Source organism: Stenella coeruleoalba, assembly GCF_951394435.1.
Source record: "Stenella coeruleoalba genome assembly, chromosome: 3".
In the NCBI taxonomy this organism is placed as follows: domain Eukaryota; kingdom Metazoa; phylum Chordata; class Mammalia; order Artiodactyla; family Delphinidae; genus Stenella; species Stenella coeruleoalba.
Genome location: NC_137148.1, coordinates 130,240,840 through 130,256,073, shown reverse-complemented (window position 1 = coordinate 130,256,073; position 15,234 = coordinate 130,240,840). Strand labels below are relative to the sequence as shown.

Sequence of the window (15,234 nt, the reverse complement as noted above, 5' to 3'; positions counted from 1 at the left end):
CTTTTAGAATGAGAAGAATACCTACTTCATTCTGTTGGTGGTATATAAATAATTAACATACAACACCCTACAAAGTCTAGCACAAGATAAACACTGGTAGCTAGTATTAACTTTAAATTAGGCCCTCTGAACAGTTCATGTCTCCTGTTCTCAAAAAAATAAACAGTCTGAACTGTTTGAATTGTGTAAACTTCGTATTACACAATTTCAAACCTTCTTCTCATGTTTATAATCTTGATCATTTGTTTCTATGAAGTTGTAATTCGTGGGTGCACTAAGTTTGTCAATTTCTTTATCGATGAGAAGAGGAATTGGCGTACTTCATCTCCAGGGTCTCTCCAAACCTTAATTCTTCTTTCATCTCATGGATGACAGCAGGATTACAGAAATATGAATACCTTGGCTTCTCTTTAACTCTTCAGTGAAACCACTACTATACTAAACAGTCTGAAAGACTGCTTGACGGTGAGGCCCATGCCTTCTATATCCCCCATACCTAGCATAGTGTTCAGTACTCCTCAAATCCTCAATACACATTCAGTGAATTAAATACAATGGCTAATAAATTAAACACATTATGAATCAATAATGACAAAGCTTTCCGAACGCCTACAATACTTTCAGGGCTCAAATGCTTCATAAAATGAATTATCAACCAAATACTAAACAACTGTAATCAAATCAAAGTAAAATATGATTACAAACGGGGTCTTTAATTCAGAAGTATACTAAATCAAAAAGTTTCATGCGCCCTCTCCTGGCCAACTATTGGAATAACACTAAGTTAAAGCAGGAAACGAAGAGCTCATAAAGTACAATCGAAAATAAAACTAGTTCAAAATTTAAGGCTTTGTTTTTTTTTGCCATGCCAATCGTCTTGCAGGATCTTAGCTCCCCGACCAGGGATTGAACCCAGGCCACGGCAGTGAAATCACTGAGTCCTAACCACTGGACCGCCCGGGAATTCCCAAAACTTAAGGCTTTTATGAGACCACTTTATGTAAGAAAGCCTGTGAAGAGTCACTAAAGAAAACAAATTCAAGAAAAGGAAGTTGGGGGACTTCCCTGGTGACACAGTGGTTAAGAATCCGCCTAACCCATCACCAAAGAAATCTACAAACAATAAATGCTGGAGAGGGTGTGGAGAAAAAGGAACCCTCTTGCACTGTTGGTGGGAATGTAAATTGATACAGCCACGATAGAGAACAGTATGGAAGTTCCTTAAAAAACTAAAAATAGAACTGCCATACGACCCAGCAATCCCACTACTGGGCATATACCCTGAGAAAACCATAATTCAAAAAGAGTCATGTGGGCTTCCCTGGTGGCACAGTGGTTGAGAGTCTGCCTGCCGATGCAGGGGACACGGGTTCGTCCCCCGGTCCGGGAGGATCCCACATGCCGCAGAGCGGCTGGGCCTGTGAGCCACGGCCGCTGAGCCTGAGCGTCCAAAGCGTGTGCTCCGCAACGGGAGAGGCCACAACAGTGAGAGGCCCGCGTACCGCAATTAAAAAAAAAAAAAAAAACTCATGTTATTAGATGCATCAAGGTAAAAAGTTCTTTGTTCCAAATTTACTTCAGATAACATTAATCCCACACTTGAGGCTGAATAAAAGAACATCCTCCCTCTTGCCTCCATTAAAATCTAAAATAAAAAGCTGAAGTGATATGTATATTCTCATAACTCAGTATAAATTTAGTACTTAGTGAAAGTCAAGGACAATCAAACAAGGAAACAAGAATTTAGCAAACAAAAAAAGTGAAATCCCAGCAACTATGGACCATGGTAAGTTCAGAGTTTTTCGACCTCAGCATTACTGACATTTTAAGCAGGACACGCTTTGTTGTGAGGGCTCTCCTGTGCCTTTGTCATAAGGATGCTTAGTGGCATCCCTCACCTCTACCTACTAGATGCCAGCAGCACCCCCTGCCTTGTGACAATCTTGCAGCGCCTCCAAATGTTGCCAAATGTCTCCTGGGGGGAGGTGAGAGACAAAACTGCTCCCAATTGGAAGTCACTATTAGCTAAAGCAGCATTAAAACAAACACAAAAACAAAATGACAGTGCTAGTTTTTGCAGACTAGGGAGCATGACCTCTCTGTTCCAAAAGGTTCCAGTTATCACGCCATACACATGTGGATGGTTAGTAAGTCAGATTTTCTCACTCTGTAAAGCAATAATGACTGAATGCCTAAATTTTACATTCTTATTCATAAGAATAAGCGGGCCCTTAAGGCTGCCTGGCATTCCTACTGTATTTCTCTAGTCCATTTACTCTCCTAGCCCCTGTAGACAAACTTCATACCTCTTCCTTGCTAGTTAAACCTCCCATATCTCCTCCCTCATCCTCAGTCTCGGCTGAAAATTGTGCTTATTCCCTGAGAAAACTGAAAAATCAAAAGAGAACTTCCAGGGGACTTCCCTCAGTTAAGAATCTGAGCTCCCAATGCAGGGGGCCGGGGTTCAATTCCTGGTCAGGGAACTAGATCCCACATGCATGTCACAACTAAGGAGCTGGCAAGCTGCTACTAAGGAGCCCGCGAGCTGCAACTAAGGAGCCTGCTGGCCGCAACTAAGAAGCAGGTGAGCCACAACTAAGAAGCCCACCTGCCGTAACTAAGACCCAGCACAACTAAATAAATTAAATTAATTAATTAATTGTTGCTTTTAAAAAAGAAGAAGAAGAGAACTTCCACAAGCTCCCACCACCTAATCTATATACCCACCAGCATCCATACCCATACAAACTTACTATCGTCACTTGTTACTATGAATGCAAGTCTATGCCCTAATCAGGACCAATCTCATCCCTTGCTCCCTAAATCCTATTTCTTCCCATCTACTCAAGGGCACTGCTTCGGCAATGCTTTCTTCCCCCTTTAAATCATCAATTTTTCTTCTTTACTGGAACACTACCATCAGCAAACAAATATACTCTAATATCTCCCAACTTAACTGTCCCCTGACCAACTCCCTATAGCTACTGCTGCAAAACTCCTTGACTGAGTTACCTAAACTCCCTGTCTCTAATTCCAGCCCTCCCATTCATCCTTAACCCTCTCCCATCATTCCATCAAAAGTGCTTTATCAAGGTCATCGAAGATATCTGTGTTGTAAAATCCAGTGGACAATTCTCAGTCCTCATCTGAGAATGATCTAAGTATCCCTGGTAAAAGGGCTCTCAGACTACCCAACAATTCCAGAAAGCACAGGCACAGCAATGAAGACCCAGTGCTGCCAAAAATAAATTCCTCACACCACCACTAAGCAACGCTCTGACACCAGCTGGGTGTCCTACAATTCAATTCAATTCTGACACTCTCTACCTAGGGACAGCATCACATTAAGGGCTCTGTCCCACAAGACCACCCTCCACTTCTGATGCCAGTTACAAGCTCAGGTTGTTACCTGTGCTTCTGACCAACTGGCTATAAATCAAGAGGTTCTCATGATGCCCTTCTTGGGTTTGATTAATTTGCTTCACCAGCTCACAAAATTCAGGAAACCCATTTACTCACTAGATTACTGATTTTTTATGAAAGACAGTAAAAGATATGAATCAAAAGCCAAATGAGGAGATACATAGGGCAAAGTCGCAAACAAAGGAGCTTCTGTCTTCGTGAAACTTGGGGCCCAGCACAGTGACACACAGAAGCATTCTGGTTCCCCACTCAGAAGCTCTCTGAACCCCCTCCTTTTGGCTTTTTATGTAGGCTGCATTACATAGGCAGGATTAACTAACTCATCGGCCTTTGGTAACTGATTCAACCTCCAGTCCTTCTCCCCTCCCTGGAAACCAGGAGGTGGTGGGACTAAAAGTTCCACCCCTCTGTTCATGGTTGGTTCCCTTGGCAACCAACCCCCATCCTTAGGTGCTTCCCCAAATTCACCTCATTAGCATAAACCCAGTTGTGGTGGAAAGGGGCCATGTCAGGAATAACAAGACACCCATTTCACTTTATGGCTCTGAAGCCATAAACTGAGGACAAGAGAACAAATATGATGACAAAAGAAGCTGCCATAACCCTATGGCTCAGGAAATTCCAAGGGTTTTGGGAGCTGTGAGCCAGAACCAGGGACAAAGACAAAATATACATGAGAAATATATTTTGGCCTATTTGTCATAAATCATAATATCACATCTGGTCACCTGCTCTTCCTTGAGGCACTTTCTTTACTTGAGTTCCAAGACACTACACACTCTGGGTTTTCCTCTCACCTCTCTAGACACTTCTCTAGTCTCCTTTGTTTTGTCCTCCTCAACCTGATCTGTAAATGTTGGCTGCCTCAGGTAGGAATCAATCCTTGGACTCTTGTGCTTTCTATCTACTCTCAGAGTGAAGTCAACCAGACTCATGGCTTTAAATACCGTTCATACACTGATGGCTCCCAAACCCACAGGCCTTCTATGAACTCCAAACTCATATATCCAATTGCATCCTCACGTCTCTACCTCACACTCACAAGCCCCAAATCGAGCTCCTGATGGTCTCCCCAACTTGCTCCTCTGGAAGTCTTCCTATCTCAGCAAATGGTGACTCCACGCTTCCATCTGCTCAGGTCGTAAACCCTGGTGTCACCCTTCTTTCTCACAACCCACGTCCAATTCACCAACAGGTCCTGTCAGCTGCTCTTAATGCACTGCCAGAATCCAACCATTCACCCACCTTCACAGCCACCCTAATCCAAGCCACCATAATCTCAAACTTGAAATATCCAGTGGTCTCTACTTCTATCCTTGCTCCTCATCCCCACTCTGGTCTGTTCTGAACACAGAAAGAGCCACCATCCATAAACATATAAGTCCGATCATATCACTCTTGTACTGAAAATCCACCAATGGTTTCCCATCTCAGAATAAAAACCAAAGTACTTACAATGATCCATAAGGCTCTACATGATCTCCTATTCCTTCTTCTGACCTCATCTCCTACTACGACCTCCCCTCCTCACTCACCGCTTCTGACCATACTAGGTATGTTCCCTCCTCAGGGCCTTTGCACTTATGTCCCATCTCTCTAGAGTGGTGTTTACCCAGATGCTGGCGTGCCTTGACAGCCTGCTCCCTGGTTTCTTGCAGATCTTTACACAAATGCCATCTTAATGAGGCCTTTCCTATCTAAAACTGCAACCTCCCTCTTGTATACACACACTTCCTATTCCCATTCCCTGCTCTCATTTTCTCCTAAGCAGTTGTCACTATCTAATATACTCTGTATTTTACTTATTATTTGCCTCCCTCACTAGATTGTACACTTCATGAGAGCAATGATTATGTTCTTTGTTCACTACAAAATTCCTAGTGCTAGAATAGCCTGGCACACGGCAGGCACTACATACACATTTGTAGAATGAATTAGAGAATACAGGGGGCAGCCAGGTAATATAAATAAGAGGGCTGGGTATAGGTACCTATGTAAAAATTTCACACTTGGTTGGAAAATGAGGAAAACTGAAGAATATACATCCCATCTAAAGAGTGGTACACTCTTCTGCTCTAGAAAATTGTTGCCACGCTTTGCAATGCATAATAGAATCTAGAAACCTAGATTTTTATGAGCAAGCTACTACTTTTTAAACACTGATTGAAAAAGAAGCTTTTAAACACAATATAACATACAGACAAAACATATCTGTAGGCTTGATTCATCAGACAGATCTCCAATCTGTAACCTCTCGGGGTAAGCTAGCACAGCCCCAAAGCGGCTATCTAAAATGTTTCATTCTTCCCTGCCCCCATGTTACTCTTCTTTTTCATGATATAGCACATATTTATTCATTTATTTTTATTTATACTTATATACTTTTGGGAGTTTGGCCCACTATAGAGGGGATGAGAACAAATTTAAAAAGTCACAATTCTCAGTAGAACAATTTTTAAAAAGAATCTGAGAATAAATCAGAAAGTTTATAAATGTATTCTTGTTCAACTTCCTAGTTCACAGATCTAACATCTTCCCTCAGAAAAGCCTCTGGTGTCAATAATCATGTGAAAATAAGGCATTAAACCTTTCAGATCACTACTGTATCATTCAGAGTAATAACAGTCATATTCTAGTGAGTAACTAACTGCATGGGTATATAGAGCTTCTAAAGCCCTCATTTTGTCCTAAGGAATACTTAAAAGAATTTGTATAATCAGCATAAACTATTCTATTACATAAAGCTGGAAATCTGTACCTATACTTAATTTGCCATTAGGATTCCTTCTTGGCACTGGAGTGGAAAAACCTGAATCTCATTTCTGGCAATCTCTCAGACTACAACTTGCATCTGTTCAGGCTGACTGATGGTTCAACTTACACTTACTGACCAAGTAATAAGGATAGGGTACTACAGGTACTATTCTAGGTGATGGGAATGCAAAGAGACATAAAACCTATTTCCAGCCCTCAAGTGACTTAGAATTCAGTTAGAGAGATAAAGGATTAACCATAATGTGCAACAGGCATTACAATGTCAGAAGAAGTCACAGGAGGGCTGGGGTAATCAGGATGGCTTTAAGGAGTTGGGACTTGAGCTGAGTGTTGAACAAAGTATGGACTTCCACGTTCAGAAATCTGGTAAAAGAGCACTCCAGGTTAAAGGCATAGCAAAAGTAAAGGTGTGATTTACAGGGCATCTTTCCGAAAAAAAGGACCTGAAGATGATACAATAGACCTGTTTTGAAAGAGAATACAGTGGGCTGAATGCTGGCCCCAAAGATATGTGCACATCCTGACTCCCAGAATCTGTGAATAATACATTCTATAGAAAAGGAGGTAATTAAGTTAGGGATCTTGAGAGGAGGAGCTTATCCTGGATTATCTTGTTTGGCCCTAAATGTAATTGTGTTTTTCTTAATGAGAAAGATGCAGAAAAAGTTTTGAAACAGAAAAAAGGAGGGAAAGGTGAGATAAAGACAGAGAGAAGCCGGAAGAGGCAAGGAATGGATTCTCCCCTATAGCCTCCAGAGGGAGTACAGCCCTACTGACACCTTGATTTTGGATTTCTGGCCTCCAGAACTGTGGGAGAATAAATTTCATTTGTTTTAAGTCACCCAGTTTGGGGTAATTTCTTACAGCAGCCCTAAGAAACTAATACAGAAAACTTTCAGATCCATGAGTGAGACATGAAGGAGATACAAACTCTGATTGAAAGAAGAGTCCTGAGAGTGCTTTCAAAGGAATGAAGTGTCACATAAACAAGAGACTCACTAAACAAACATAAATATTATGGAATTGAAAATGTCCATCTATAAGGTCTCCTTGTTTTAATGCATGGCCATTTTAGGGCTTATTGTCAAGCCTCAATAATGGTCAATTTTTCTTTTTTCAAAAGTAAATGTCAGGAAACTTGCCTGGTGGTGCAGTGGTTAAAAATCTGCCTGCCAATGCAGGGGACACAGGTTCGATCTCTGGTCCAGGAAGATCCCACAAGCCACAGAGCAACTAAGCCCATGTGCCACAACTACTGAGGCCGTGCTCTAGAGCCCACGAGCCACAACTACTGAGCCCACACGCCACAACTACTGAAGCCCGTGCACCTAGAGCCTGTGCTCCACAACAAGAGAAGCCACCGCAGTGAGAAGCCTGCGCACCGCAACAAAGAGTAGCCCCTGCTTGCCACAACTAGAGAAAGCCCGTGCACAGCAATGAAGACCCAGTGCAGCCAAAAATAAACTAAAAAAGAAAAAAAGTAAATGTCAGGGAATTCCTTGGCGGTACAGTGCTTAGGACTCCATGCTTCCACTGCAGGGAGCACAGGTTCAGTTCCTGGTCAGGAAACTAAGATCCCGCAAGCCACACAGCGCAGCCCACTCCCCTCAAAAAAAAAAGTAAATGTCAGCATACACTTGATTTCTATTTGAATCCTTTTAACTAAAACATTAAAATAAAAGATCACCAAATTATACCATTTTGATCATGGTTTGTGGTTCTTGGGGACTGTTGTCACTTTCAGGAAATACAACCTGAAGTGATTAGGAGTAAAGTACCATAACATGTACAATTCACTTTCAAATGATTCAGGGAAAAAAGCATGTATATTTATAGAGTTATGTTTACAACTGATGAATCCAGCTGAAGGACATTGTAATCTTTCAACTTTCCTATACGACTGAAATTTCTCAAAATATATTGAGGAAAATATTTCACCCATTAACACAAGGGTCACTGCCTGACACATTTTCCAACATACTTTACACCACTAATCATTATTGTGTAGTTACGTTTATTATTGTGTATCATTATTGTCCTTTCGTTTCGTTATGATGTCCCAGTGCAAAGATTCCTATACTAAGGGTTATGAAATTACAAGCCAAACTATGAATGCGATATGCATTTTTCTGGGAACATTTCTTGTGGCTTTCGCCACACTCTCAAAGAGGTCTGTGACTCAAATTTAAGAACCACTGTCCTAAAGGGCAAGGAATCACGAGCCCTCAGATCATAGGATAAGATCTATTTAAGAGAGCACAAATCAGCGGGGCTGTCAAATCTGCTGGCCATGGCACTCAGAACATTGAAAGCATGGATGCATGAAAACAAGAGGTAATTGCTACCCCTTACACTGGAAAAGTCTCTTAAGAGTGACTCAACTGAATAGGCTAATGTATATTTCAGTTTCTTATCTTCCTGCCAGTTGTTCTACAAAAGTAGGGCTGATAGATGAAATATGTAATCTCATCTAAGAGTGTTGAAAAACTACTGATTGGTTCCAGCATTAAATCTGATTCCTCTCAAACAACTTCACAGCAATATCATCCCGAGTCAACACCTCCACAGTGCCAGGCGCTAAAATAGACATTTTATGTATTAGTCTCTTAGTTCTCACAACCACCCTTGAAGTTAAATATTATCCTCATTTTTTGATATGAGGAAACTGAGCCTCACAGAAGTTAAACAAATGGCCCAAGACCGCAATACCTGTCCCTGACAGAGACCTAAAATCCAGCTCTATCACCTGAAGCCCAGTATTTATTCAAATATATCACACTGTTCTCATCATTTATCCACCAAATTGCCGATTCATGACATTTCCAACTTGGTTTATCTTGTGGAGAATTTTAACCTATGTACAGCTTAGTAACCAGTGCCTTCAAACTTTTAAACCACCAAAATATACTCTTCATTCTTTAAACTTAAACTCACCTCTTCCAGAAAGACTCCTCCGACAAACCCCTTCAGGGCTCATCACTCAGTTCCTCCCAGGATGTGATACAGCACTATTTTAACCCAGAGAATTTTTTGTTTAGATCCTAGGTTTGCCATGTAACCTTCAGTAAGTCACAAAAATTCCCAAATGCATGCATCAGTAAAATGGGAGACTTGAAATTCAAAGGTTGGAAATTGTCAATCTGCTGCCAAATATAGCCTGCAGAAAAGTTTTATTTGGTCAGCAGCATTTTTTTTAATCCAATTCAATGCCTTTAGAGGAGGAATGCACCCTATGACTGCCACAGGCCCTACCACTCTCTTTTTACAAAGACCACGTCTGCTAGTTTATTCATTTCTATTACCTGTCTGGCAATTGGTATGTAATTAAGTTTCCAACCACTGAATTAGATATCTAAAATTTTACACGGTCATCAAAAGCATTAGTTATGCCTTTTCTACTTAGTTTTCATGTGGTCATTTCCCCACTAAAAAGTTCAGAATGGGGACTTGCAAAATTATATAACTTCAAAACTAGAAAGAGCCTCCAAGACTACCTAGCAAAATCCAACCCTCTTGTATTACACAGATGACAAGACTGAAGCCAAGTTGCTTTAGTTAGTTGCTCAGAGCTTCCCAATATAAGTCAGTGTGGGACAATTTAAATCAACAAAAATCAACAAAATATTCACTTTGTGCAAGACCCTATACTGGAGCTACAAAAAAAACAAGAAGTGTCCCTAACTGTCCAGGATACACGAGGTAGCAAAAGACACAGACACATATACATGAAGCCATTATTTAAGGAACACATACTAAAGGAAAGGAGAAATTGATTTCTTTCATTTTTAGTGAGATCATGAAGGGGAAACAGTTAAAGAGGGGTCTGAATAATGAGGACTGCTGTTACTGACAGAAAGTGACAGAAAATTATGAAAAACCAAGAAACAAGTAAAGGCACAGCACACTCAGAAAAAGTAAGTAAATCAGCATGGTTGGGGGTAGGGTGATAGAAGATAATCTACGAAAGCAGTGAAGACAAATCCTAAATGCCAGTACTTCCTACTTTCTTCTGTAGCCCACCTCTTCCTCCCTCGAGCCGAATCTAAGACAAAGCTAGATATAATGGGAACTCAATAGTAGTTTATAATGATAAAAACACTAATGGAAGCTAAGATTTAGAGCGGGATTATTATACACCATGCACTGTACAAAACACTTCATAAGCATTATCTCATTTAATCCTGATTAAAAATATATGAGGGAGTACTAATTTTCCTCTCATATCATAGAAGATAACTGAAGCTGAGAAAGAATAAGTAACTTTTCCAAAATCGCAGTTAAAATGTGGACTCACACTCAACTTATCTGTCTCCAAAGTCTATGGACTAAACCAAAATTAATGTTAACAAATACATCGATCAGAAAATTTACAATCAGATTATCAACCTCCAAAGAGCCACAGCTGTACTACAGAAGAAGAACAATAAGAAGGGAGCAGAGAAAGCCTCTTGCCAGTACTGACTTCAGCTGCATTCCCTAACCTTAACGCTTTGTCTTGAGGTCAAAGAATGCTCTAAAAATATAGTATAAAGCTTCAAAATTCCTGTAACTGACGGACCTTGGGCAACTTACTTTACTTTGCGGTCTTCAATTTCCTTGTCTGAAAAAATGGGTATAGCAGTACCTACACTACGTAGGATGCTGTGAGAAAGAGATAAGGCGTACAAAGATTTTAACAATGTCAGGCACGATGTAAACCGCACCTGTCTGCAATACAGTCCCTGCCCGTAATAAGCAAATAATTACAGAGATAACTAGAAAAGTACGCTCCCAATTTGGACGGGAGAATCTAACCATATCCAAAAAGATCAAAAAAAAAGTGTTCAGAAAGGACATTTACAACGTCTCTTCGGTCATAGATAATCCTGATACCCGCAGGGCTATGCAATACGGCGGTGAAAACACAGGGTGGCAAAGCAGAGACTAGCTGTCTCATTCGCTAGCCTCAGAGCCTAAAGCAGAGCCTGGCACTTAGGCTCTAAGTAACTGAGACTAGTAAGACTAAGGCTTGGACCCTTCCCCAACTCCGAGGCGAAAGACTTACCCCAAGGCCAGCTTCCCCCTCAGATTCTGCATCCATAACGCACCTGCAATATCAACACACGCCGTCAATTCAGACTCCCACCTCACTCCCTCCCTCCACCCACCAAGAAATCCTTACCCAAACGATCCAGTATTGCCGCCGCCATCTTTCTCCCGCCCTCTACGGAAGCCTCCGAGTTCAGAGGCCGTGTGGGCAAAACGCATGCGCAATTCTCCGGCCTTAACCCCCCCCCCCCTTATCGCGAGACCGAGCCGCAACTGACACCCGAGGTGTTGTCATGGAGACCGTGAACACGCGGCCGGCGCTTAAAGTGTGGTCAGATCAGCCTTGCTTGGGAAAGAATTACTTAACAAAGGTCAAAGACTAGCGAGTTTCCGAAAATTCGTCGGGATCCAGAAAAACTGCGAAGCCTCACCTCACAAATGGTCTGAAAGGATTTGGAAAACAGAGACCGTGAACGAAGCCAACTAACCTGGGAGGGCTTCAGTTTTCTCAAAAGAACTAAGTATCCCTACGGCACAGGCTTGTGAAGATCACTAGAGATTGTGTGAAAGCTCTTTTAAAGAACAAACATACAAACTACTATGTATAAAATAAATAAGCTACAAGGATATTTTGTACAACACAGGAAATATAGCCAATATTTTATAATAACTTTAAATGGAGTATAATCTTTAAATATTGTGAATCACTATATTATACACCTGAAACTAATATTGCAAATCAACTATACTTCAATAAATAAATAAAAATAAAGAACCAACAGTTCAAATACAAAGTATGATGCTAATCTCCAGGTTGCCCTCCAAGAGATAAGGGTTAATAATCAGCAGGAACTTGCTACCATATATGGCCAGCAGGCATTTCACTAAATCTCGTGTATTCCTCACAGCAATCCAACTAGACCTGTATTATCAGGTCTTCAATTGAGAAAAAAGATTTAGGATAGGTTAACGTCTCTCAGATAATACCTGGCAAAAACAGTGGTCAGTCTAGGGTTGGGTGCCTCCAAAGTTAGTGCTCCTACCCACATCCGAATAAGTAAATGTATGTGTGTATATATATATTTTTTTCATTAGCATAGATAGCTCTGGTTTCGTTTGCTACATATGCAAGAGTTCCTGGTATCCAATGAAAACAAGCAATACTGAGTAGAAGAGTGTACGCGCAGAAACTGAGCATTTTAGGACGTTTGAGTTGGAAGGAAACTTTGGTTCTTTTTCCTCCACAGCACTTAACACAAACAGTCCCTTCATAGAGTTGGCACTTAATCAGATCAAAAGAGAGTCACTCTATTCTGCTGCTTCTTGAGTATCAAAAACCAGAGCCAGAATTTCCACCCAGTTGCAGAAACCCTTGTTTTTGATTTCTGATTCGAACTTTTATCTTTTTGTTAATTGTCTTCTTGTAGATACGTTTAAAACATCTCCAGAGCTACCAAGGCGCCCCGGCACATAGCTTTAAAAAAATATTTGATGGGACAGGGTTGAACAGGTCCAGAGAATAAACCAGCAGTGCGGGGAGGTGACTCCATCATTCTAACCTCTTAATTAACCTTCCTTGCTGTAGCAAGTGAGAATACCTAACCAGCAGCACCAGACCCTCCAGCCGCAGGCGGCATTGATGGAGCAAAAAGCCGCCCGCAGGGCCCAGCCTTTCCCAGCCCCGAGGCCGCAGGAGCGGCGCGCGCAGTGAGACCTGGACCTCCGCGCGCGCCGTAGCAGCGTGCCCCAGGAGGCGGGGCTCTAAATTAACCCCGCCCCCTTCCCGTCTCTGGCGTAGGGCTACGAACTGTCTGCCTCATTCCCGGTTGCTCGTGATCATGGGACAGGAACCGCGCACGCTGCCGCCCTCCCCTAACTGGTACTGCTCCCGATGCAGTGATGCCGTGCCCGGGGGCCTCTTCGGCTTCGCGGCGCGGACCTCTGTCTTCCTTGTCCGCGTGGGCCCGGGAGCGGACGTGATCCCAGGGACGTCTCCATTTCGAGGTAATTCCCCACCTCTTGGCCCCAGCCTTCCTGCACTAATTGCGTTCCCCGGGGGCGCCGAGTGGGCGTGTCCATCCACCCCCCTCTCTATTGATGGGGAAACTGAGACACGGGCAGGGAGAAGGGTCCGCTCACAGTCATCCAAACTGAGTCGTGTCCCGGTCTCCGAGGTTGGCTGTACACCACGCTGCGGCTGAGTGGTCCCGCCTCTTGGCGCTCTCACGTGGATCCGCTGGCTTACTGAAGAGTTACCCATGTGTCTCGCCAGGAATTTATAACACCTAGCCCTTCCTCCCCAACCCAGTGCGTGCGGGCCCCCTGAGAGCCTTCCTGGGATTGGGTGCTGCCTACAGCTCCAGGTCCTAAGAGAGATCCTACAAATATATGATACTCATTTCTGTAAGATGAATGACTTGAGCCGGATGCTTTCAGGCTCTAAACTAGGTTTTGATTATGTCTTGGGATATGGTATGCCAGATACTTATTCTTTTCCAAATGACTTCTGGCCAGATCTAAATAGGAATCCCTTTTACATTCTTCACTTGAGCTGCTCCTCAGCCTAAGAACTAGGCACATCAAGTGATATGAATGGTATTTTACAGTTGAGAAGACTGAGACCCAAGAAGATAAAAAGACTTGTCTGAAGTCAGGTGGCAGAGCCAATACCAGCAGTTGGGGTTTCTGATTGTGAGTCCCTGGAAATGTTTGTTATTCCATGGGATAAGTGAGGCCCCAATCACCATCTAACAACAGAAGGATTCTGCCTGGAATCCTAGGTAGCACTTTAATCTGGAGTCTGGTTTTGCTTGAAGTCATAGGGGAGTTGGTGGGACACACCGAAAGGGTGTCTGGCTTCACGTTTTGTCATCACCCGGGTCAATACAACCTCTGCGCCACCAGCTCTGATGACGGGACTGTGAAAATCTGGGATGTAGAGACAAAAACAGTTGTGACGGAACATGCGCTCCATCAGGTACCATGACTTGCTGGTTTCTCAGACCATTATTATTTATCTGTACCAGAGTTCTCTTCCTTCAAGTATAGTTTTGCTAGCTCATCTGTGCAAGGTAACTTTTATAATTGTGTTTGTTCATTAGATTAGAAGCTCTATACTGTAAGGTACCTCAAAACTTTTATGGAAGGAGATACATATAAATCAGAGGTCAGCAAACTGCACTGCTGCCTGCTTTTGCGAATTCTTTCATTGGAATACAATCACAGTCATTCATTTAAGTACTGTCTACAATTTTAAGTATTGGCTGCTTGACACACTACCGTGGCAGAGTTGAGTAGTTACAACAGAGACAGTATGGCCCACACAATCTGAAATATTTACTCTCTGGCACTTTACCGTGAAAAAGACTCCTGATATAAACCGTAAGTGAATGAAACTTGTTTCCAAACTAGATGATTAATTGATATACCTGCCTAGAGAATGTAGGAAAGGACTCAGTTAATCATAGTAAGGACTTTGCATTAATCTATCAAAGGAAGAAATTTTTTAAATGGCTTTTTGATCCCCAGTAGCCTAAATTCTCCTTTCATTTGGTTATAATGTAGTCTTGCTCTACAAGTGGTCCTAACAGTATTTATTAAGTACCTATAATGTGCCTAGCATTATACAAGTTAAAAACTAAGTAAAAAAAAGTTCAGCATTGACAAATGAAAAGCAAAGATATCTTTGTTTTGTTTTAAAGCATACAATATCAGCATTGCATTGGTCTCCTCTAGTAAAGGATTTACTGGTATCTGGAGATGAAAAAGGAGTAGTTTTCTGTTACTGGCTTAACAGAAATGACAGCCAGCACCTCTTTATAGAACCCAGGACAATTTTCTGTCTTACTTGCTCACCTCATCATGAAGATTTAGTAGCCATTGGGTAAGTACTGTGCCATCTGCACTGATGATCTATTTTTGTTTATGATCTTATTTTGCATTTTCTTTACCTTCTCCTGTCCCTTTATTCTTCAGAGGAAACCATTTACAGGTACTAACCACTCTCCC

The 15,234-nt window shown here is 42.0% G+C and overlaps 2 protein-coding genes across 6 annotated transcripts in view; one reads left to right on the top strand and one right to left on the bottom strand.

Annotated features, from left to right (window-relative positions):
- MRPL22 (mitochondrial ribosomal protein L22) overlaps positions 1–11,654 on the bottom strand; it is a 34,305-nt gene extending 22,651 nt beyond the window's left edge. The window contains exons 1-2 of one of the 2 annotated variants that reach the window (XM_079918592.1): positions 11,360–11,654; positions 11,243–11,285 (exon numbers count right to left, since the gene is read on the bottom strand). In XM_079918592.1, coding sequence (XP_079774718.1) covers positions 11,243–11,285; positions 11,360–11,387 — 71 coding nt within the window. In that variant the 5' untranslated portion in view covers positions 11,388–11,654. The other variant, XM_079918594.1, reaches the window with a different exon arrangement.
- A 1,362-nt stretch (positions 11,655–13,016) lies between these two features.
- Positions 13,017–15,234, top strand: part of GEMIN5 (gem nuclear organelle associated protein 5) — a 41,645-nt gene continuing 39,427 nt past the window's right edge. For all 4 annotated transcript variants that reach the window (XM_079916235.1, XM_079916234.1, XM_079916233.1 and 1 more), the window contains exons 1-3: positions 13,017–13,230; positions 14,043–14,203; positions 14,928–15,109. In XM_079916235.1, coding sequence (XP_079772361.1) covers positions 13,065–13,230; positions 14,043–14,203; positions 14,928–15,109 — 509 coding nt within the window. In that variant the 5' untranslated portion in view covers positions 13,017–13,064. The remainder of the gene's footprint in view (positions 13,231–14,042; positions 14,204–14,927; positions 15,110–15,234) is intronic.